General features: G+C 36.4%; 1 protein-coding gene across 1 annotated transcript in view; it reads right to left on the bottom strand.

Annotated features, from left to right (window-relative positions):
* kcnk9 (potassium channel, subfamily K, member 9) overlaps positions 1-20086 on the bottom strand; it is a 53332-nt gene extending 33246 nt beyond the window's left edge. The window contains exon 1 of the mRNA XM_058753796.1: positions 18450-20086. Within this exon, the coding sequence (XP_058609779.1) occupies positions 18450-19011 (562 nt within the window). The 5' untranslated portion in view covers positions 19012-20086. The remainder of the gene's footprint in view (positions 1-18449) is intronic.
* Positions 20087-26687: the final 6601 nt, after the last annotated feature.

The raw sequence follows: 26687 nt of genomic DNA, 5'->3' as shown, positions 1-26687 counted from the left end.
AAAAATACTGACCTCAAGCTTTTCAACATATATTGTTGCAAAAGTTATATTTTAAATAAATGCTGTGCTTCTTTTTTTTTTACTTTTTATTAATCAAAGAATCCTGAAAAAAGTATCACAGGTTTGCAACATTGGTAATAAATTGGAATTGCATAAAATGTATTTTAAAGTATATTAAATATTTGATCAAATAAATGCAGGCCTGATGACCATAAGTGACTTCTTCCAAAAATATAAAATAGTAATGCATCCAAACTTTTGACCTATATTTTTTTTTTTACAATAGGAAGAATCGGCGGCAAGTCTCTCTGGTTTCATATACTATACGTTTCATATAACTCTCTCTCTCTCTCTCTCTCTCTCTATATATATATATATATATATATATCACTTATAAATTTATACAAATGTAGGCTATAAATAAATATACACGAGTTGTATTGACTGCATTTATGATGCATCCTTTTTGGCTTCTTCATGTAGGCCTATAATATACAGTACATTATATTTATCAGATGAGAACAACATTTTTCAACTGAATTGAGTTGGATAATGACATTAATTTTGCAACATCATCACTGTTATTGAACTCAATTGAATTAACATTGAGCTAAATTGAGCTGAATAATGGCCCTATTATCTTCCGAAGAGCTGCTTATAGTTGAAATTGAATTGGTGTCATAACTGACTCAGTCATTTTTCTGTCTATTCTTGCTTTGGAACAAACTAAATTGTATAAAGTACTATATAAATAAAGGTGAATTGACTTACTGAAAAAGTACACATGAAATATACACAATATGCCTCAAGAGAGATAACCTGTCATAATATATATAAACTTTACCCCAGACAGTCTGTGTTAGAAGTACACCAGTCACGATTTCTGGAAGCTTTCCTGCAATAAGACTGTCCATTAAACACACAACCCCTGACAGGAATTGACATCATTAACACCTGCTACACTTTATTGTTACTCAACAGGGAAGCATCAGGATGTCAGTCGACAACCAGACCTCATACTGGATGGCAAAATAAAGAGTGAACGCACAAAAGATGAGGAACATAGCCAAATATTAGTTATGCTGACTCACAGGAAGAGAAGCATTAAGGAGGAGGAGTGGAGATGAAAGGAGAGGAGGTGAGATATTAACTTCATAGATCAATATGTCCTCTTTTAGCTTCTTGCAGGACTTTCTCAATGAGTTGAGGGGTGTAAGAGAAGAGACTAAATGAGAAGATACGGGGAAAGAAGAGATGAGAAGATACTATATGAGGACGAGAAGGATGAGGCAAGGATGAATTAAGCAAGGAGAACAGACGAGATGAGGAGATACGACGAGAGAGAGAAGAGAAGAGGTGACCAGCTTCTCTTTGTCAATGTAAAATGAAAGCAGTGCCCTCTAATAAAATCATTAATACATCATATTTTAATCATCTACCGTATAAAAATTTTAAAACACAATTTTACATTCTCATGCTGATTTGAATAATAATGGAGTCCACACACTCATTTCACATTACAGACTACAGGACACACACCGATCAACTCATAAACACAACCTCCAGATTTACCACAGATTCATGTGTCCAATACATCTTTATACCATATTCAGAACACACAGATCAATATTTAAGGGAAATAACTGCTTCATGTCAATGTTTTATTAATAAAAAGTACTTTTTTGATGTTAGTCCACTGGCATGCCGAATGTTTTATGAGTTCACAGCAAAGGGTGCAACAGGAAACAGTCTCCTGATATGCTAATGCTAGCCACGAATCTACAACACTCAGATCACACACACGCACGCAACAAAACAAAAGAAACACTCTTAGTACCTCGATGATGGCAGGAATATGTGATTTGGAGGAGAAGAATTGTTGAATAAAGTCGTTGTTTTTGTTTTCTTTGTGTACAAAATGTATTCACGTAGTTTCGTAAAATTCTGGTTGAACCACTGATGTCACATGCACTGTTTTACCGAAGTCCTTACTACGTTTCTGGGCCTGGGAACGTTTCAGTTGTGCTGCTGCCTATGCAGGGTCAGAGAGCTCTTGGATTTCATCAAAAATATCTTCATTTGTATTCCGAAGATGAACGAAGGTCTTACGGTTTTGGAATAACATCAGGGTAAGCAATTAGCGGCAGAATTTTCATTTTGGGGTAAACTATCACTTTCAGCAAACGAATAAACAGGCATAATTAAACTCGCTGCACAGTTGACATTATTATTGTTTGTAAAAAAGGTGATTGCATCAAAAAGACTACGGTACATGCTTTACCATCTACGCCACTAAAGCTGATGTTCAGTGGCCGTCTTTTGTAGTGTTGACTAGCCCAATCACACGTTGGTGGGCAGAGTTAGTGTAAATAGCCTCTGCCAACAAAGTTAGTGTAAATAGACACTCCGATATTTAAATATTGCATTACACTTATTAAATACACAACTATTAAATCGACCTCCAAATAAGAAAACAAGTTGCTCTTACAGCTTGTTGGTGCTCTGACAGTATCTACAGAAGCAAATAAACCTAAAGCTATCAATGCAAAGGTTCCCCATATCTAAACATGACATTTAACATCCTGTAATATTAAACATGAAATTTTCAGCTCTGCACACAATCTCCTGTACATGTACCTCCCAAACCCCCATTAGCTTTATTTCTACCAACCTGACCCTTGTTTAGATACCTCAGTTAGTTCTCAATCACTTCATTATTTAATTACTAGCTCAACATCGCCAAGTTTGTGATATAGTGTCATCTCATTGGGTTGGAATACTAAAGCACCATCATTAACCATCAAATCAAACATGTTTCATCTAGTTATATATGTGGCTTATTTCATGGCACCAAGGAGGCTTAGGGAAGATTTTAATGATTGTTGCCAAACAACCGACCCAATCAGCCCTTCAGTAATTGCAGAGATGGTATTGGGAGATACAAAGGTCAGTGGCTTTACCATTGAAGAAAACTAAATCGGATCACAAGTGACTTGATAACCAATCACTTTACAGTCTTGGCGTCATCGAATTTCCATCAGAGTTCAGTCAAGTCAAGTCAAGGTCAATCAGTCAAGGTTTGCGGATCCCATAGAAATCAATGAGAAGTGCCATAAACTGAATCCTACCTGTCGCAAAACTGTCCGTGACTACAAACAACTTTTTTTTTTCAGTGTAAACGCTACAAATACATCAGTCCAGAACAAATGTTTTATGCCAGACATTTTGAAGATCAGCCAACAGACTGTTGATTCATTAAATAAGATGGGTTTTTTCCCACACAAAAGCAGTTTATTCAGCGTAGTAAAGCCTCTGCTACATTGACATCCATCAAACAAGCATGTTCAAGAACATCCATTCAAACACTTTGCTATTAGTGTCACCAATCTTAATTAAATAAAGCATGTTTTCAAACAACCTTTGCAAACGTCCACTTAAGATTATTATAAAATAACCTTAACAAGTATTTCAATAGTCACACTTAAACTTGTCTGAATGTCATTAGATAATAATATATAAAATCAAGTATGTATAAAGTATGCAAATATCAAATTCTATAATTTAAAACGCATTTTAAAATAAATGTCACTTGGTTTAATATTTAGTTATGTAATGCAGTGACGTTCATATATTTCTAAATGTAGCTTAAGTTCCCAAATACTTTATGGGGCCACAGTGAAAGCCGTCAAACTTTGCGCCTCAAAAGCCCCACGCTGTGAAGAAACGGATTTGTTTAATTCATCTCACACGAAGCTGCCCTTTTTCACAGATGTCTTTCAGAATTAAGTCGGTGACCAAATTGAGCACTCAGCCCCTCATTTCTTGTAAGTGAATGTAGAAATTATGTATATATTTCATATTTTCCGCCATTCATCACTTGAAATAAATTGCAGCCTTTATGAAAATGGCCCATAATTAAATCCACGGTTTAATTCATTCTCAGCTTGTACCGATTCAACTCGAAAATTGATTATGCTCAACAATGTACAGTAAATGAATTCCAAGCCTTCTTTTTTATCAAATGTGGTGTTTTATCACAAGAACAGCTCATTATAATAATCTTTTTAATCCTGGCAAGTGATCTGACAGGGCACTTGTCCTTCTGAATGCATTTGAAGTCATTTGTATCGATCAAAGATGCAGTGAACAAATCGTTATGATATGGCGACAGATATGCTTTAAATGGATGGAAGACATTCGGCATTCTTGTTTGCGTCACCCATGCAGAGCGTAAGGTAAAGATAGAAGAAGATAATGTGTCATTATCTAAATGAATCTCAACACCGCCCCTAAAATCTTCCTCCCACTTAGCAGATTGAATCCAACTGCACAAACACACAAATATGCAGACATAAACACATACAGTACACACAGCTAATGAGCTGTAAATACCTTTTTTTCCCACCTGTGAGAGAATGAGCATGCCAGAAGTGAAGAGTAGTAGAAATGTGCGTACATAAATGTATGTGTTTGTATGCGTTGACATAACTATAATTGTCCCCAGAAGTAAACGAAATAAGACTAAATCTACTTTTGGAGACATTATGGGGATCAATACTAATAAAAAAAGTTAATATATACTCTATGTTAATGTATTTTGCATACTTAAATGTACTACAAGTAATACCATGGTATTTGAATGTGATATCAATATGGTACCTTGGAATTGCCACAGTTTATCTCCAAAAACATAACTTGTTAACATGGTACAATGTTCATAAAATATTGTACAACCATATTAAATGCCTAAAAATATGTTATTACCATGATAAATGGAGTTACTATATGGCAAATACCCCAAAATGCCCATTGTACACATCTAAAAAGTATGGAGCATGTTCCAGAAAACACTACAGGATTACTGGACATTTACAAAAAAGTACCATGGTACTACCACAGTATTTTTGGTACTTTTTTGTAAGTGTAATCCCATGGGGTGGGGCATGTAATGGTAGCACTTTATTTTACAGTCATGTTTCTCATGTACATACTATGTATTTATTATAGTAATTACAATAACTAGGTAATAACTAAGTCACTGTAAAAAAAAATTTTTTTTTAAAAGTTGAGCCAACTTAAAATTTTAAGGCAACCAGATTTTTGAGTTTGCTCAACTTATTTTTGTGGGAGATTCTCAAATTTTTGTTAATAATTCCTTACATTTATATAGCGCTTTTCTAGGCACTCAAAGCGCTTTACATTGTGAGGGGGGGTGGTCTCCTCATCCATCACCAGTGTGCAGCATCCACCTGGATGATGCGACGGCAGCCATAGTGCGCCAGAACGCCCACCACACACCAGCTTACTGGTGGAGAGGAGACAGAGCGATGAAGCCAATCAGCAGACATTATATATGTTGTATAAACTTAAAACGACAAGTTGACAAAACTCAAAAATCTGCTGAAGCTGGTTGCCTTAAAATTTTAAGTTGGCTCAACTTTTTTTTTTTTTTTTACAGTGTACTAACCCTGAACCTACCCCTAAACCTAACCCTACCCCATGTAGTTACCAGTTATAATACCAGTACTTTCTTAGGTAAGTACACTGTAAGTAAAGTGTAAGTACATTTAAGTACACGTACTGTACCATAAAATAAAGTGCAACCCATGTAATACCATATAAAACAAGTCCAATATGCATAAAAATATGTTTTCACATGCTTAAAAAAAAAAAAAAAGAAGATATCATGGTAAATGCCCCAAAAATCTCCAAAACAAATATGAGATTGTCATGCCACATCCCATCATATGTATCCATAAAGAATGTTATAAACATCCAAAAACATGGTTATAATACATATTCAAAAGACCATAGTACTTAAATGGACAGTTCATCCAAAAATGAAATTTCTGTCATCATTTTTACTCACCCTCAAGTTGTTCCAAACTTGTATAAATTTCTTTCTTCTGTTGAGCACAAAACAATATATTTGAAAAATGTTGGTATTTGGTAACCAATAAGTTGTTGGTAGCCATTGACTTCAATAGTATGGAAAAAATATTATGCACATCCATGGCTACCGTCAACTGTTATCAGCATTCTTCTTTTGTGTTTAACAGAAGAAAGAAACTCAAACAGGTTTGGAACAAGAAGAGGCTGAGAAAATGATGACAGAAATGTCATTTTTGGGTGAACTATCCCTTTAACAAAAACTATTATTTTCTCTCAGTCACAAGTATAAAATCATAGCAGCACACAGAAGTGTGTGTGTGTGTCTGTTGACATCTTACAACCTTTTCATTCTTATGCAATAAAAACGAGAGTGAAAGAAATAGAGAAATATTAAAACCAATGTCAAGGGCCATTGAGAGCTGTCAATCAAACAGCGGTTCGTGTTTACGCTGAGATTTCCAGTGAGAGATGATCTGCTTTCACTATGACACACACGCACAGTGTCTCAATCTCTGCAGATTTAAACATCTCCTCCATGCTCACCTGATTTGCAACTCTATGAATAAGATAATGCCAGTTATCGCAGACCTGAGCCGATTTTGCTCAGACACACATATAATCTACATATCACTGCATTTCACCGCTTTTTTCCCTCGTGAACATGCATGTGTTAGAGAGAGGATCTGCACACACAGACTTACAGCACAGTTACATGCTGACCTGCTCCCATGAGAATCTTCAAACAATGTTAGAATCCAACACTGGCCAGAACTAAATGTTTTATTCATGCTGATGTGTGTCCCGGCATGCACTGCAACATTCCTTCATGGATGAATAGGTCTATTAATGCATTCGGAGAAATGACTACAATATTCACACATGAAATAGAAAGTGATGTTCTGGTTTAAATACTCAATTTAATAAATGCTAAATATACTCAAAGTTATTCTCAATTATTATAAATTAACACATTAAATAATTTCTTGGTTTGAAAAATTAATTGCACTTCAATGGAAGTGTTTTGGACATTTGTCAGTCATAATTTCCAATGGAAATCAACAGCATTACAGACACTGTCAATGGAGCTTAGTGTGTTCTTTTCACCATTTCTATATGTTACTTAAAACTATTTAAATTAATTGAATTAATTTAAATGTATTTCTAATAAAATTTTAGAAAATTATTATTTTTTAAATATGTAAAATATTACATAAAATGAAATTAACTTACAGTGGACATTTATTATTTCCTATAGAAATCATTAAAATATTTAAATGAATTTAATTTACATTTATTTATAATATACATAGATTTATAATATACATAGATTTTTAATTAACATTTATTTAAATGATTTTGAAAAATAAAATGCACTTTCAGTGGAAGTGTTTTGAGCATTTGACATTAATTTTCCCCTAGTAATAAGAAGCATTACAGACTGTCAATGGAGCTTAACATGTCTTTTAACTATTGAAATTAATTTAAAAGTATTTCCAATATAATTAAATAGATTTTTATTATTAAATGATTTAATTAAATTAATATTTATTTTAATAGACTATTTTAAATATGTAGTTAAAATATTTTACATTTATTTATTTATTTATTTTTTTTTTCAACAGCCAAATTCTGCTGAATCAGTTCTCCCAAAGGCTCATTTGTTACACTGTAAGGTCGATATGAAGTATATCTGTGGCCTATTTTAATTTGTTAAGAGAGTGCACACAGCACGCATCTAAATCAACTTATATTTTTGCAATTGTTTCTTATTCATTCATTAGCTTGGCCCGTCAGTGAAGTGCAGCACCTGTCCGGATTGCTGTGTGAAAACAACAGCGCTCAGCATATAACTCTGACCTGTTAAAACCCCCATCAATAAAAATGTACTACAATATAAAAACACCCTTTTAAGAGCGCCATCCATTTCCCCTCGACGAAAGCGTTGTAACCACATGTTTAGTCAGCAAAGAGAGACCTCAACGGCAAGCCGGCTGAACTTAATTGAAAAACAGATCACTCATAAAAATGGCAGAGTGCCATGCAGCTACTGTTACGCAATGGAGAAGGTATTGTGAAAAAAAGCAGCATAACACTGTTTGAAATTCATCTAGAAAACTAACTGAGCTGGATTCCCATCTCCGCAGTTCTCCGTGAACGGGAAGATGATCCGAGTCACTGGATGAAAAAAAAGACACAAGGTCAAATCATCCCCTCTGCTCAGAGCAGTGCTACAAGTGATGCATAGAGAGAGAGAGAGAGAGAGAGAGAGAAAGAAAGAAAGAAAGAAAGAAAGAAAGAAAGAAAGAAAGAAAGAAAGAAAGAAAGAAAGAAAGAAAGAAAGAAAGAAAGAATGAAAGAAAGAAAGAAAGATGGTATTGCTATGATACCACACCCAAAAAAACTACAATAAACATAAAAACCACACTGTAAAAAAAAAAAAAGTTGAGCGAACTTAAAAAAACATTTTTTACCAGCTTCAGCAGATTTTTGAGTTTGCTCAACTTGTTTTTGTGGGAGATTCTCAAATTTTTGTTGTATAAACTTAAAACAACAAGTTGAGAAAACTCAAAAATCTGCTGATGCATGCATGAAGAACTAACTAAATAAATAGTATTACCATGGTACATGCCTAAATACATAAATTAAATAAAATGTAATTTAATTGAAATGAGATTAAATGAAATGAAATTAAATCATTCAATCAACCAATCAATCAATCAATCAACCAATAAATCAATCAATCAATCAAAAGTATGTCCAATGTACACATCATGCAGAAATAAATAGTATTACCATGGTACTTGCAAAATAAAATAAAATAAAATAATGCAAAATAAAATGGTACACATAGTAAATAAATAAATAACAATTGAACGAATGAATAGCACTACCATGTTATATTCCTAAATAAATGCATAGATGGTACATGTCCATATACAAGGTACTTTTTGATGACAGACAGACAGACAGACAGAGACAGACAGACAGACAGACAGACAGACAGATAGACAGATAGACAGATAGATAGATAGATAGATAGATAGATAGATAGATAGATAGATAGATAGATAGATAGATAGATAGATAGATAGATAGATAGATAGATAGATAGATGCCTTTGTGTCGATTATCTCTTATTTTGGTTGCTATAAGGATCTTCTATCAAATGATTTAATCTATATGAGTTATAGATACACAGAGCATGATGGAAATTAGTGGAAAATCGATTTAGCTTTATTGGATACGCAACAGAGTGTGACTGTGGGCTTGTAGAGCTGGAGCTAAAAATAGCAGCAGAGAGAAGGAGTGTGAGCGGTCTAATGCTTCCACAGTAACACGCTGATGAAAGCCACTGCTGTTGATCCAAGATGCTGCTGCTCGCTACAAACTTTACATTTTGTGCAATCAAGCATTTCTGCTTTATGGAACGAGAGCGCTCATGACGGGAATGTTAATTGCTACATTTTCCACACGCTCTAGAGATCTATAACTCTAGAATGAATGACATCAGCCGTTCTGCTGCCAGAGGAGTTGATCACACACGGCACGTTCTTGTGTTTTTGAACAGCCAGATGGAGCCTTGAACAGTCTGGGAACGTGAAACGTTGTTTCTGTGCCACTGACGTCACCAAAAGGAATCATGACTGTTCTCAAACAGGTTTCTCATACACTGGCCTGTCGAACAGATCCCCTCCAAACTCATGATAGTACCAGGATAGACACAATCAGGAGCATAATATTGATCTGAAAAGTGTAGGAGGACATATTACAGGCCTACCTCTTATCATCAGAAATATTAATTAGGTGATGTAGCGTTTGCCCTAACTGATTTGCTCTAAGCAGGTAAGTGGACACAAGACAGAAGATCGGAAATTAACTTAATAATTGTCCATTAGACTTGGTTTTCAGGGCATTTTTCATACCTTTAGTATGGGATATTTTTCTAATCCTATAAAACACGCACACATGCACACAAACACGCACACACAGCATGTGACATTTATTTATCATTATTTCTAATACTTCAATTAACTTAAATTCTCCATCTGAACATTGGACATCATCTGACATTTATAACAATTACTTATAAAATCAAATACGTTGTGCAAAGGACATATAAATAAGTAATGCAAAGGATCGGGCTGACACTTAATATTATGAAGCAGGCTTACATTAAATGTTAAAAAGCATAAACAATAAAAAAAAAAAAAAAAAATAGGTAAATTAATATAATATAATATATATATACACACACACACACACACCAAATACTAACAAGTATAAATAAACAAATAAATAAATATTGTGAAACATCGAATGTAAAAAGTAAATAGAAATAAGAAAAATAAAATAAGAAATAGATCAAATGTTTAAAAAGTACATAAAAATAATAAACATGAAATAAATATAAAAATACAATATGAAGCAGCAAATGTTACAAAAGTAAATAAAAATAACACGAATGTAAAATCAGCAAATGCATAGTTCAATATACAGTACACTTGCGAAACGCATCAAATGTTAAGAGGTAAATAAAATAATAAAATAAAAATATGAAATATATGAAATGTTAAAAAGTACAAAAATATTTAAAAAAAAAAATATATATATATATAGAATATGACATTAAATGTTAAAAAGTTAATAAAAATAAGTTAATCAATCAAAACCAACTTAAATGAACAAACTGTTATGAAATACAACAAATGTTAAAAGGTAAAAATAAATATAATAATTAAATAATAAAATAAATAAATAAATGAACGAATGAATGAAATAGAGTATAAGGCATTTTTTGTTGCTTTTGCTGGTATTTTTGCCCAGAGCCCTGGTTAATTTCTGACCTTGTTACAGCTTACTGTCCAAGGACAGTTTACTGTACTGCTGCCACTGGTTGGGCTGGAAATGTGCCTGTCTGCATTTTTCCTTCACACCGCTGCCAACAAAGCTAAATTACTAATAATTATTTTGACATTTCAGAAAGTATTTGCTTGTAGTTCAAACAGCTTTAGTTTCTTTAAATTCAGATTGCAAACAAACAGAAGCGTCTTTTCCACTGCCCCGAGGTCGACAATTTCCAGCTCTCCAAACTGCCCCGGAGCAGTGTATCATGGGTAAAGCGTGATGGCCAGCGGAGGGCCGCCTCTGTACGGAACAGCACATGCTGCATGGACAAACTCAGACGCACTCAGCCTCTGCGGAAAGGTGGAAACATTCCGAGCAATTAATCACGGCAAGTGGAACCAGCTCCCCGCGCAATCTGCTCGACGCCGAGTTAGCGCCGCACACATGACCAAGACACACAGTGTCTCCACGGAAACCAAGGCTCCAGGCTACTCTGACATTTCCACCCCCCACATGCATACACACACTACCGCACATCCACGGCCTCCTCTACGCATCAAAACTAATACATCTGTTAATTATTAAAAACATACTGTCACTCAAACTGTGCTCAGAGAGCTTAGGAAATGCAAAAGATCATAGATAGATAGACAAACAGACAGTTAAAAATCAACAAGTGTGTGAACTGTTGCTTATGAATGCATTATTTCAGATAATGATTTTTTAAAAGATAAATATTACTTTTCGGTAATATTTTGAGTAATATAAAAAGCGGTAACATTTGCACCATAAATTTTGTTTTTTATACTTTTATTTTTCTATATATGTTTTTAGATATTATATCTATATATTTTTTCTAACCCTATAAAAGCACCAATCACATATTTACTAACATTAATAGGAAAGTTTAATATTTCAGGTAAATGAATAAACTTGAATAAACTGTCACTCACAATTATACCCGTTACTTATAACCTAACCCTATGCTTATTAATATTAATATAAAAGTCTTAATACTACAGTTACTAATTGCTAATACTACAATTAAAGGGGTCCTATTATGCTCTTTTACAAAGTCTTGATTTTGTTTTGGGGGTGTAGTAGAACATGCTCTCATGATTGGTGGTTCGAAAATCGCATTATTTTTCACATAATTTACATCATTACAATACTTTTCTCCCCAGCCTGACACAAACGGCTCGATTAGTTCTAGGTCTGATGAAGGCACGCCTTCCGAAAACCGAAATGTGTTGTGATTGGTTAGCTGTCCCAGTGCGTTGTGATTGGCGAACAGCTTTTAGACGGCGTTTCAGTACTGCCCCGCCTCTTGCCAAAACAGCAAGTTTGTCAATATTACATATCAATTCAGACCCCGAGAATATTGAACAAGAGGATCGTGCAGAACCTTTGCACCACGGATATTGCAAGACATATTAAAGTGGTAACGTTATTGTTGTTGTTTTTTTGGGTTTTTTTTTTTTTTTTGCTAAATCACGTTTTAGATAGGATGTCAACAACAGCTTAAAAATAACTGCATTTACTAGCTATGTACAGTATTGTGTATTATGTTTATTGTTCTTTAATTCTAACATTATAACATGAATTGCAGTGAAACTGTTATACAGTTGAATTTATTTATACCATAGTAGCACAGACTTACACTATTTGTGGCGGCATATATACAGTATATATATATATATGCAAATTAATTCTCTGCCAGCAGGAGGCGCTGTTGGAGTAGAGAGCGACGTTTTCCCGGTAACGCTGTACACAAACAGAGCTCCGCTCACAAACGCTGCTTTATCAGAAATTACATTCAAGATGGAATTAAAATGACATCCAAAATTTTCTGAAGACAGTCGGTTTCCTTCAGAAATAGAGTGATATAAAAACACCTGCACCGGGTTTCGATTTTGAAACGTGCAGTGCTCAACCAAGCGTTCTCCCGCCAACCATTAGAATTTCAGTAGGCGGGATTTATTTTAATGATATTCTAATGGGCCAATGTGTGATATTACAAATACAGGAAAACAACTTTGTAGTCCAAACTGTAGTCAAGTTCGTTGTAGTTGTAGTTCTTGAAAAGGGATTTTTTTTTAAAAACGAAATATCTCCCTTTGGAGTGGACTTTGAGATTTGTAACTCTGTAGATCTTTTTATGCCCAAACATACATACTACACACTGACTAACATTCAAAAAGTGAAAAAGCATAATAGGACCCCTTTAAATCAATAAACTGACAATCTGAAAAATTATAAATATTAACTATAAAATCAAACAAATAGCTGTGAATGCACAAGGATCAGGGTGAAGCTTATAATAGAATATTATGAAATGTTTCAAATGTTAAAAAGTATAAAAACATAAAAATAAATGTCAAATAAATAAATATAATATATCACAAGTTAAAAGTAAATAAAATAAAATCAAAATGTATGTCGAATGTTAAAAAGCAAATAAAATAAACATCAAAATAAATAAAATAAAATTGATTATGAAATACACAATGTTAAAATGTAAATATATATATATATATATTATTTTTTATTTTATTTTTTTTTAATTATATTTTGTGAAATACATCACAGGTTAAAACGTAAATAAGACACATATGATGCAAAAAAAAAAAAAAAATATATATATATATATATATATATGTGTGTATGTGTGTGTGTGTGTGTGTGTGTGTGTGTGTGTGTAACTTTTGGACCCATTTGTTTGGGTTTCCATCAAATACTGTGATCCACAAATATTCTAAACCTCTAAACTGAGTCACTCGCTTGAACTCCTCAATGGACAAGTAACAACACAAACTAATGCAGTTTGAAGCAAATTACATTAGATTTAGTTTTGTGCTTGTTTTGAAGATAATTTCATTTGAATATCAACTGCATTCCTAAAAAATAACATGTAAAACAATAAAATGAAATTAATATTATATTAAAAGATTTAAATACAGCTCATTCTTGTCTCACAGCTTGAGTGTTTGCTCGAATGTTCTATCAGAATGGAAAGAGGCGAATTGCGTTCATGCTGAAACTTTACATTGCTAATGTACGTGTTTACGTGCCAAGCTGAGCCACCTGGTCACTTGAGGATCGAGCCAGTTCCATTTCAAAATCCAAACTCAAGAGATCAATTCAAATATAGACCACAATTCTCCATTGCTGTGCAGATACATTCAGCAGTGATGGACTGAATGTGCCAGCTCAATTCAATTCATTGTACTGAACTGAATAATAAAATTATACAGCATTCATCTAAGCCCAGTGACCCTGACATCTCACCCGCCGAATTACTGATTGTTTAGGGTTTAAAAAGCAATTTAGGCAGAATTATTCTCAAATATAGCACTGCGCTAAATAAACCACAATCAAAAACTTGTTATAGAGGTCAAAAAAGAGAAACAACTGGTGTATCAGGAAGAATTAGCTTTAAACGTGCATGATTTATAATTTAATATATGCTGATGTTTCTTGACAATTCCAAATAGAATTTATAAGATGATTTGTGCTAAACTTTCAGGAAAAAAAAAGAAGAAAAAATTTACCCATTTTACATTTTACTTACTGTGTGGAACAGGATATTCTGAAGGAAAATTTTATTCATCGGGAATTGATAAGATGAAATCAGAAAAGTGTGTTTAATGCACTTTCATAAAAAAGGTACAAACGCTGTCACTGGGGAAGTTACTTTTCAAAAGGTACACTTTTGTACCTTATTTACCCCTAAAGGGTGCATATAAGTACCTCAAATGTACAATGTATTTATGTCTTTTGAAAAGATACCACCTTAGTGACAGCTTTTTTACCTTTTTCTGAGAGTGTAGAAAGAGGGTACATTTTTACATCATGAAGGGAGAAGTCTGATTGAAGTGTGATCCACATAAAAACAAAAATAATCTCAATCTCAGTTAAACCAAACAAACCTATTCAGGCTATAAAAGCAATTCCTAACTGTACTAATCTAATAAACTGTTTTGCCAGTCTTAATGTACAAGGAATTAAAAAAAAAAAAAAAAAAACAGCACTGAAAGAAAGCTGTATGAAGTCACAGGAGCACATCAGTGATGCATTAGTAAAACTGTAATCAAAACCAATAGCTATATTCAAATGATCTGCAAATGATCAACAAATGACCAGCAATTACAAGCACAAAGCAACAGACAGTTTATTCAGTCCACAACACTGTGTGCTCACTATTCAGGCTATTAGAGCAATTCATAACTGTACTAATCTAATAAATTGTTTTAGCAGTCTTACTGTATATGGATTTATTTCAATTACAAAACCAGAATTCATCTCAAATACATAACAGGTGGTACAGAAAGTTAAGTTTGCACTTCAAACTGAACTACTAATATAATCATCATCAGATCTAGAATGCTTTGAGCGATACTGCAGTAGTGTAAACACACACACACACACACACACACACTCACTCACACACATGCAGTGCACTGCAGTATTGTTGCTGCCCTGCTGAGGTGTGGCTTCACACACACACATTTTTTTCCTTCTCAACAATGCGATGATACACACAGATGAGATAATCAGGATGTCTAGAGCTTTTGCACCATCATCCAAAAAAAAAAAAAAAAGATTTCATTAAAATCACCAGAATGAAAGAAAGAAAAATTATATAAAGTACTGATTTTAAATAATCCAATACTGGTAAAACCATGCTACTTTGAAATAAACCAAAGCACTGAATGATTAGCATATCCATACACCATTGTATTTTACACTTTAAAATAAAATAAATAAAAGTGTAACATTATATTCAAAAAGCATTGTGTGCCCCAAAAAAAGAAAAAATATTTACCATGGTATCATCACCATAGTATATGGCCAAACAGCACTGAAACACAATGGTAAAGCAGGAAAGAAAGCTTTATGAAGCCACATGAGCACATCAGTGATGCATTAGTAAAAAATGTAATCAAAACCAATAGCTATATTCAAATGATCTGCAAATAATCGACTAATGACCAGCAATAACAAGCGCAAAGCAACAGACAGTTTATTCAGTCCACAACACTGTGTGCTCACCTGCATATGCGTGTGTGTTTCTCGTGATCATACTGTATACAAACGTACACAGCAGAACACATGTTGTGCATTACTGTCCTTTTACAGAACGGGATGCTTATTCATTATACACAAGAGCTGCTGTTCACACACCACTAAAACACCGTCAACACACTGAGTACCAACAATCAAGTACATTCTGTACAGTAGACCTGCTGTATGGACACGCAACATGCACTGCTGAGCAAATATTATTCAAAATATTGAACTCACACTTTTTTTTAAAGATGGAAATCATATTAGTTTCATTTTTATTCACTTTTCTCTACAATTTCACAGCAAACATGGGGTGAATTTTGAATCTTTTCACTTTTGATGTCATTTTTTTTAATGTAAAAATAAATATAAAAATAAAACGTTATGAATTATATCAAATGTTAAAAGGTAAATAAAAATAAAACGAATGTAAAATAGATACAGGCATGCACAAATCAATACAAACTGTTATGAAATATAAAATGTTAAAAAGTAAATGAAAGAAAATAAATATAACACTAATAAGGCAAAAATAAAGGAATTCACTATGAGGCATTTTTGTTCATTTTGTTGGCATTTCTGACCTTGTTTGTTATTTTTGTCATGTCTTTGGGTGCTGTACTAATTTTAACATGATAATTTACTATTTATTAAGAAATATTTCCGTTTTCAATGAAATCATATTTCTTCAGAATATTGCTTCAATTGGTAACTCATTTAGTTTTCCCCCGTGTCCTCAGTATTACCTCCCAACTACAGTACGTCAATCCCTCAAACCAGCAAATGCCTGATGACATCATCCTCCAGGAAATGGGAAGTGACATCATCATGAAATAGTGATGAATTTGAGGAATTCTGATTCCTCACTCCATCCTGTTTGATAAAATGACAGAAAATTTTATCATTTCAAAAAGGTGAATAAAACAAGCAAGCAAACCCTCTTTTATGCCCTGCTTTCTTTCCATTGTGTAAATCGTCAGATTCAAATGTATATAGTTGACCAGAGCCCACATAAGTCTGGTTTACACTTTTCTTTGAACAGAAAAGAGTTTGAAAGGTGCTGCATTACAGGAATGAAGCAGCAGTAAAATGTGTGTATTCAAAAAGAGGAACGTTAGCCATTCAAAAGCAAGGCCTATAAAAGACCAGCGCTGATTATAAAAGTAACATGTTCAACCTGTGAAAGGAAACCAGCACCTGAGTGTGTGCGGCAGAGAGAGAGAGAGAGAGAGAGAATATTTGATGCAGCATTTCTAAGTTAAATTTGCATTTCCTGGAGGAAATGTTATTCTTGCAAAGCAGCACAGAAATAGTGCTGAAGTTTTAGACGTGTTTCAGTTATAGTCTTTGGTTCTAAATGAAATGCTGCTTTGCTGTCGTCATGAGACTCGGAATCATCTTTGCAGTGGCTATAGATGCTTCAGACACAATAAAGAAAAGACCAATAAATATGCAAATACATCTAGATTCAGATGGCGAATAATGCAAGTCAAAAATGTATCTATAATCTATCTGAATTGTATCAGTCTGAACACTGAGCATTAATTGCACAAGTTTAATACGTAAGACAAAGCACCAGAATGCCTGAGGAATATCAATACAGTGCTGCAATAATAATGTGCACGATCAGTGAGGGGCGACCCAGCTGTAGCTGCAGCCGGCACCTGTTGCATCAGGATTGATTTTACAGCGCTTCTACTGATCCATTAATGACACTGAATGGTGATGCATTGAGAAATGAACTCAATCAGTGATACAATACTGCAAGACGCAAAACTCTGGCCTTCATTTGACCTCAGCGCATGTGTTTGTGCGAGAGAGATTGCTGAGCCTCTCCAGCACGTCTCATGTCCTCATATGAACTGTCATGATGCCTGATCATAAAGACGCATTATGAATGTTTTATGTCGTGCGGTGCTCGTTCACGCTGACTCTTGTTTCGGTGAGCTGTCCTTTCAGCACCACGGCACAAAACTACAAACTTCACTACAGTCCACACTATTACATATGCTGCCTGTGAATACAGATAATTATGCCATATTGACAAATGTTTTATATCTTAATTTATATCTTTAAAAAAGTAATTAGTATTCCCATATCTCTTTAAAGAACAGTATGCAATGCTTCAGCAGCTCATGCACGTTAAAATCTCAATATGAAAACACATTAACAAAATCAAAAAGACTTTAAAGTACAGTTTAATGTCATTTCAAGCTATTTTAATATATATATAATATCAACTGCAATTTTGTCAAACAGCTCATGTTACGCAATACATAAAGTGACGATTTCAACACTTACGTTAGAAATGTACAAATAATCGGCTTAGAACTTATAAACTACTTGCATGACTAGTTATTTATGTAGTTTTTGTGATTTTCTGAAATTACGCAACAAATGACACACCTGTGGTGTGATAATAACAGTGATTTTCTGCACTAATAACGTCCCTTCATCTCGCCAGACAGACCCCAGTCTGGATTTTTTCCTCCCGCTGAAATGATTAACCGGGTACCCCACGCGACGTCCATCATCACACCACGCGAAGCGCAAAAAGCTCTCTAATAGACCACAAGTTTATATCTAAACGACACTCTTTACGCCACCTCGCGTGAAAGACACGCGGACAAGCAGCCGAAACTCACCTATAGTGGTTATGACAGTGATGGCAAAGTAAAAGGACCCTGCAAATTTCCACTGGACCCCTGCTCTGTGCGGCTCGGCCTCCATGATGATGTTCTCCAGTTTTTTATAGTCATCCTCACTGATGTTGTACTTGCCCTGGAGGCGCTTCTCCTCAGCCTCCAGCTGCTCCTTCTCTCGCATCTCGAAGTCCGACTCGAGCGCGTCAAACACCGCGGCCCCGACCAGCAGATAGGTGAACGTGCAGACGATCAGGGACAGCGTCCGCACGTTCTGCCTCTTCATGGCCACCAGGAACCGGCGGCTGAGGGGTTCATGTCCCCTCTTATCCCCCGGGAAGGCGCAGCAGCAGTCTGGAAAGGGCGGATAGGTGCAGTGCTGCTGTTGCTGCTGCTGCGTCTTCGGACACCGGTTGCGGTTGTAACAGGTCCCTTGATCGTGGTCCTGGCTGGTGGAGAGACACAGCAGACTGCTGGAGCGCCGGGACCACAAGCCCTGCAGCCGCGAAACTCTGCGCAAAACCTGCCCGAACCACAGCAAAGTCCTCCCGGCGCGCAGTGCCATCAACTAGCGCGCTCCCCGCGTGATCTCCAAAGAGCTTCTGAACTGGAGAAGGCGCCAGAAGCCACTGGGATTCATGCTCGAGTGACAATTACGCACCTGTTAAATTTCCTTCTCCGCTGCCGTTAAACAAACTCATCGTCGTGGCCATCAGATATCCAAACTGCCCCGAACATCCTCCAGAAAAAGTTTCCCCGACCTGTTCATCTGAAGATCATCTTCAGCTGTTCTCACTCCGCCGTTGCGTGAGTAATGCCGGTGGTACCAGAGGAGGACCCGTGAACACGCAGCAGCATCATCTGATGAGCGGCGGAGACGCGCAGTGCACGACTGATGCTCCAAACGTGATCCAACCCAGGAGAAACTCACTTATTCCCGTGGCTTTGCCGAAACGCTGAGCTTGATGATCCTACGAACAACAGGTCCGAGAGCGAACGTGCCCATCTGTTTCCCCGGTAACGCGTGTATGGACGGATGGATGGATGGATGGGCCGGACTCTCAATTGGCTCCGCTCCGGTAAAGCTGCACTGTCACGGTATGCCACCGCAAACGTCCGCTGGCAGACTTCGGTGTGTGCCAGCCTGAGAAAAAACGCGCGCGCGCGCATCACCGAAGCGCACACACAGATGGAGACACTCCACACTAAAGACACACGTTGAGAGCGCGTGAGTGTGCGTTATGATCTCAGCTTGAAATCATTTATGCAATTTGCACCTTCTCAACAGGTGACCTAGGAAAAAGAGTGAGTTCAGGTAAAATTGACTATTTTTAACGTAATCATAAAGAGCAGCTGCTCGTTACATCCGGTCTAATCTATTATTTTATGTTGAAAATGTGCATCAAACACTTTTTAAACCCAAGAGCTATTCAAATCTCAGAAAACATTAACCATGTTAATGGACAGTGAAAACAAACGGCGATAGCAAAAAATGCTTCTTTTTTTTTATTACATTTTTTTATTTTTTTATTTTAATACATCAAGTGGCATTACGAGAAACATATTATGGCAGCATAATACATGCTGATAGAAATTGAGCAAGAATTTTATATATATAACGATGACATGAATGCTGCGATAAAAACCCACTTCCCATAATAAAACTCCCTTTGATACTATTCCTGTGTGAACCTTTGTGTGCTCGCGCGCGTATGTTACGCATGAGAGAATGTGCCAAGCAGTCATATGGGTAAATATTAGTTCACCACAGGAACCAGTAAAATATGATCATTTTTATCAGTGAACGTTTCTAACACGATTAGAGAGAGGAAAAGAAACAGTTAATTTAACACACATTAAACACTATGTCTGGGGAATGTTGTTACACTGTATGGGGTATAGAGAACTCAATGAAACCCGTACAGTAATTAAATAGCCTATTATAGGCTTTAATGCTATTTAAACAGTAAAAAACAATTCTGAAACACAATTTCTGTAATAGTATACACGTAAAAGGTTATCAAATCGACAAACACTGCCGTTAATAAATTGTGAAAAATTGCATGTGACAACTTGCAATTAAATCAGAATGAGCTTTTATTGCCAGGTATGTTTACACATATGAGGAATTTGTTTTCGTGACAGAAGCTTCCACATTGCAACAGAATGACAGTGACAGAACAAAAAACACAGATAATAAAAAGAAGAATTAAAAATAGAACAAGTAAATAAGGAATAAAAATATACAAATTGACAATTGTATGTACAGGTATATAACAATAGACAGTTGTATGTACAGGTATATTATGTGCAAATTGAAATGTAGACTAAGTATGTGTGTTAGATAAATAAGTGTATAAGTGTATAAATAGTGTGTGTTCCACAATTATTGTCAGGTGTTCATAAGATGGATTGCCTGAGGGAAGAAACTGTTCCTGTGCCTGGTGCTCAGAGCTCTGTAGCATCGACCAGACGGCAGCAGTTCAAAGAGGGTGTGTGCTGGATGTGAGGGGTTCAGAGTGATTTTGCCAGCCCTTTTGCTCACTCTGGATGAGTAAAGCTCTTGGAGAGTAGGGAGGGTTGTACCAATGATTCGCTCAGCAGTCCGGACTACCCTCTGTAGTCTTCTGAGTTCAGATTTGGTAGCTGAGCTGAACTAGACAGTTATTGAAGTGCAGAGGACGGATTCAATGACGGCGGAGTAGAACTGTTTCAGCAGCTCCTGTGGCAGGTTGAACTTCCTCAGCTGGTGAAGGAAGTACAACCTCTGCTGGGCCTTTTTAACAATGGAGTCTATGTGAATGTCCCACTTCAGGTCCTGAGAGATGGTGGTGCCCAGAAACCTGAATGACTCCACTGCAGTCACAGTGCTGTTGATGATGGTGAGTGGGGGGAGAGCAAGGGGGTTTCTCCTGAAGTCCACGATCATCTCCACTGTTTTGAGCGTGTTGAGCTCCAGGTTGTTAAGACTGCACCAGACAGCCAGCTCCTTAACCTCCTGTCTGTAAGCAGACTCGTCAGCGTCCTGAATGAGGCCAATAAGTGTGGTGTCGTCTGCAAACTTCAGGAGCTTGACAGAGGGGTCTTTAGATGTGCAGTCGTTGGTGTACAGGCAGAAGAGCAGTGGGGAAAGGACGCAACCCTGAGGAGCTCCAGTGCTGATTGTATAAGTGCTGGATGTGTATTTTCCCAGCCTCACTAGCTGCTGGCTGTCTGTCAGGAAGCTGTTGATCCACTGACAGACGGAGGTGGGCACGGAGAGCTGAGTTAGTTTGGGCAGGAGGAGGTTTGGAATGATAGTGTTAAAGGCTGAGCTGAAGTCCACAAACAGGATCCTCACATATGTCCCTGGTCTGTCTAGATGTTGCAGAATATAATGCAGTCCCATGTTGAGTGCATCGTCCACAGACCTGTTTGCTCTGTAGGCAAACTGAAGAGGATCCAGTAAGGGTCCAGTAATGTCCTTCAGGTGGGCCAGCACCAGTTTTTCAAAAGACTTCATGACCGCAGACGTTAGAGCCACAGGCCTGTAGTCATTTAGTCCTGTAATTTTGGATTTCTTTGGGATGGGGATGATGGTGGAGCGTTTGAAGCATGAAGGCACAGCTCCAGCGATCTGTATGAAGATGGGGGCCGGCTGGTCAGCACAGGATTTCAGACAGACTGGTCTAACACAATCTGGGCCTGTTGCCTTTTTACTTTTCTGCTTCTGGAAGACCTGGCGCACCTTGTCTTCACTGATCTGAATTGTAGGTGTCGGGGGAGAGGGGGTTGCTGGAGGTGTTAATGGTTGTGTAGAGAGGTGTTCAGAGCAGGTGTGGGGTGTTTTTTCAAACCTGCAGTAGAACTCATTCAGATCGTCTGCCAGTTGTTGATTGTCCACAGTGCTGGGGAATGTTGTCTTGTAGTTGGTGATCTCTTTCAGACCTTTCCACACTGATGCTGAGTCACTGGACGAGAACTGAATACTTATTTTTTCATAATAATTCCTCTTTGCCTCTCTGATCTCCTTTTCCAGTGTGTATTCGGCCTGTTTATACAAGACTTTGTCCCCCTTCCTGTAAGCATCTTCTTTGGCCTGTAGTTTTGCAGTGAACCACGGTTTGTCGTTGTTGTAGGTTAAATGAGTCCTGGTAGGAATGCAAGTCTTCACAGAAACTGATATAAGATGTTACAGTCTCTGTGAGCTTGTCCAGATCGGTGGCAGCAGCTTCAAAAACACTCCAATCAGTGAGGTGGAAGCAGGCTTGTAAATCCTGCTCTGCTTCATTAGTCCATCTTTTAACAGTCCTTAAAACAGGTTTAGCTGATTTCAGTTTCTGCCTTAGGTCAGTATAAGATGAACCAAACAGTGATCAGAGAGTCCTAAAGCTGCCCGTGGGACAGAGTGATATGCATCTTTTATTGCTGTGTAACAGTAATCCAATATATTACTGTCTCTGGTGGGACATGTGATGTGCTGTCTGTATTTTGGCAGTTCACTGGAGAGATTGGCTTTATTAAAGTCCCCGAGAATGATTAAAACAGAGTCCGGGTGTTGTTGCTCAGTCTCTGTGATCAGATCAGCTAGTTTCTGTAAAGCTGAGCTCACATGCGCTTGCGGTGGAATGTAAATAATAATAATAATAATAATAATTAGTTACATTTTATATAGGGCTTTTCAAGGCACTTAAAGCGCTTTACATACAAGGGGGGAATCTTCTCAACCACCACCAGTGTGCAGCATCCACCTGGATGATGCGACGGCAGCCATAGTGTGCCAGAACACCCACCACACACCAGCTTACTGGTGGAGAGGAGACAGAGTGATGAAGCCAATCAGTGTATGGGGATGATTAGCAGGCCATGATGGTCAGAGGCCAATGGGCAAATTTGGCCAGGATGCCAGGGTAACACCCCTACTCTTTTTCGAAGGACATCCTGGGATTTTTAATGACCACAGAGAGTCAGGACCTCGGTTTAACTTCTCATCCGAAGGACAGTGCTTTTTACAGTACAGTGTCCCCATCACTATACTAGGGCGTTAGGACCCACACAGACCACAGGGTGAGTACCCGCTGCTGGCCTCACTAACACCTCTTCCAGCAGTAACCTAGTTTTTCCCAGGAGGTCTCCCATCCAGGTACACACTCACGAGAATGAACGAGCAAAACTCCCGCGGCGAGTAGAAAGGCTTACAGTTAATGAAGAGCGCTTCTAGATCTGAACAGCATTAGACATTACCATTAGACGTACTGAGAATACAGTTACATTTTTAGGTTACATTTTATCCTCATAATATACAGTAGATAACTCTTGTCTGAATGTATAATGCTTTGGTCTCCTCTATACAAAACACAACCTGTGTCTGAATGAAATGATCAGATAAACCGATGTAGACATCTGGACATTAAAAACGATGGGTTAATCAAAAATTATGTGAAATGGACTGTTGTGCCAGTGTAAAAAATGCATTTGGACTTTCTGAAAAGAGTTCAGTTTTTCAGAGCGTCCATCTGTGAGGATCCTGTGACTAAAATAACTGTAGTGAGCTGGACACCAAAAGAGTATTTTGGTAGGTAAATGTAGGTCCTGTCCCAATATTTCTGCAGTCTCCTGGTGTAAGCGGAGGTTTATGATGATATAAAAAGTAAAGACAATTTAGATAACACTTCGCTAATATATAAGCTCACTCTCAACATCTAAAGATATTTAATAACAAAACAAAGACAGAGTTTGTAATGCACAAGTACACACACTGTTGTAAATGCCTACTTTGGCCTTTAAAGGAATAATAGTTCATCAGAAATCAGAGGTGGAAAGAGTACAAAAATATTCTACTCAAGTAAAAGTACCATTACATTAATGAAATTTTACTTAAGTACAAGTAAAAGTACCAGTCTAAAAATCTACTCAAGTAAAAATAAAAAGTAGCTAATTTAAAATTTACTCAGAGTAAAAACATAATCATTTAGGCTGATTTGAAAACTACATGGTATGTGTGTTGGAACTAAACTCTGCAGGGTTGCGGCCCTCCAGGAACTGAGTTTGACACCCCTGGGATAGGCCTATAAATCTCAAACTAGTTGTTTTTAATTAAAGGAATCAGTATTTAGAATAATAAGACATTTGGGCTGTTACCAGGCAAATTAAATCAGTATCAACAAAATTCATCTTTGCAATGCAGAGGAAACACAGAAGCGTCATCTGAAGTGGCATAGATGTATTTACACACTGTTTAATGCAGGACATGAATGCATTTAACCTGCAGATCACAAATGCAGAAATAATGTTTTGATAAATAATACATGAAATGTTGAATACTCGTATGTATAAAATAAATAAAAAGATACTTTAAATGTGGCATTAAACCGCCAGTATGTGTCAGCAAGTCACTGTTAAGTGAGTCATTGCGACTGAACCGCGTCATTTAAACAGTTGATTAATTCAGGAAGGAAACACCGTCATTGCTCAGAGACGCAAAACTGTACTATGCTGGCTGTGTTTGGAATTATTTTTGTTGTCGAAATAGAGCAAAAACAGGCAATATAGTGTCTAAAACGCAAGTCTCTTAATTAACTTCTTGTTTTTTGAACTATTGTAAAAAAATCTATATGTAATCATGCCGATTTTTGGAGAAAAAAACGGCACGCTTCGTGTGATATTGATTTACTATATGAAATGATATAAATATATACATTTTCTGCCCCTATATCTTAAATTTTGTGATCATTCTAAATTAATTTTAACAGACTGAATCATGCAGTGAAAGAACGCACTCTAAATGCGCGCACACTATCTACTACTTCACAGCACTCTGTAGGAGAGTTTTGTTGGGTTTTTGGAAAAATACTGATAATGTCAAATCGCACATCGTTAAAACAACAATTACGATATTATCGCAGACGATATATCGCACACCCTGCACCACAGTCTTTTTGGCTAATTTGTGCAAAACCTTTTGCTAAACTGTCAAAGCTTCATTACTGCATAATAGAGCATAAATATGGCCAGGGGTTCGAGTTCAACTTCAGCCGAATACGACAGGGTTTGGTTTCCAGCTGGGTCTGCACCATTAACGCGTGTCTTGTCCGTCTGAATCTTTCTTGTGATTTTAGCGCCAGTTTGTTCTCCTGCCCATTATTCACTGCAGTAGTTTCCAGGGAGAGATTTCTTTTTTTTTTTTTTTTATTAATATGTTTTAAAATGTAGCGAAGTACAATACTTCAAACAAAATATACTTAAATAAAAGTAAAATTACAGATTTTAAAAATTACTTTAAAAAGTAGAAGTACACAAAAAAGCTACTCAATTACAGTAACGCGAGTAAATGTAATTCGTTACTTTCCACCTCTGTCAGAAATGAAGTATTTCTGATCATTTACTCACCCATACGTTGTTCCAAATCTTTTTTCTGTAGAACACAAAAGGAGATGTTTTGCAAAATGTGCAGGCTGCTATTTTCTATACAACTGATGTATACAGTAACCACATTACCATCAAGCAATCCATAAAACACCATAAAAATATATGACTGGTATTATTTTGCTTTATAATAATGTTTTGTGAGAAACAGGCCAAAATTTAAGTCATTATTCACTGAGAAACCCCTCCACCAGCTTTCAAATTATTATTTTATTATTTTTTGTTGTTGTTGTACAAAAACAATCAGTTATACTGCATGATGATATTGCAAATTGGTTTTTGTTTTCATATTATTGTAATATAATATGGTAATCATAAATGCACTGGTTTGTACAGCAAATAGTTCTATATTGCACTTTGTCTTTCTTCTACTTATTTACCTATCCACCTTATTTTACCGTAAGAGCGGGCTGGCCATTTGTAAGTTTTATGGGTCTGGGCCAATGCTTCCAGCTGTTTTTAGCTGTAGAAAACAGAAAGCAGTTTTGCTGCTTGATATTGCAATTTGGTGTGTCTTACTGTGTTATTTTTAATGTACTATCTTAATTATGAACACACTGACTTGTGGTGCAAACAGTTTTACCGTTTAGGTTACTGCACATTGTTATTCTTCTCGTTATTTCCTTATAGCGGCCAATGAACCAGAAGTCTCACCCATAAGCTTACTTTAGCTTTGAAGAATAACAATAATAATAAAGAATAAGGATGCACTAACGAATTGGAAGTCTCATGCATTTACAGACGATTATGTCTGCTTGCAAATTAAGGTGCCTATTGCTGCTGTAGGAAAACAATCAATCATGCAAATCAGACATATTCATTTTTGGTGAACTATCC

The sequence above is a fragment of the Onychostoma macrolepis genome, chromosome 19, assembly GCF_012432095.1.
Source record: "Onychostoma macrolepis isolate SWU-2019 chromosome 19, ASM1243209v1, whole genome shotgun sequence".
NCBI lineage: Eukaryota > Metazoa > Chordata > Actinopteri > Cypriniformes > Cyprinidae > Onychostoma > Onychostoma macrolepis.
Note: the sequence above shows the minus strand (reverse complement) of the source record. Positions and strands in the feature narration are given on the sequence as shown.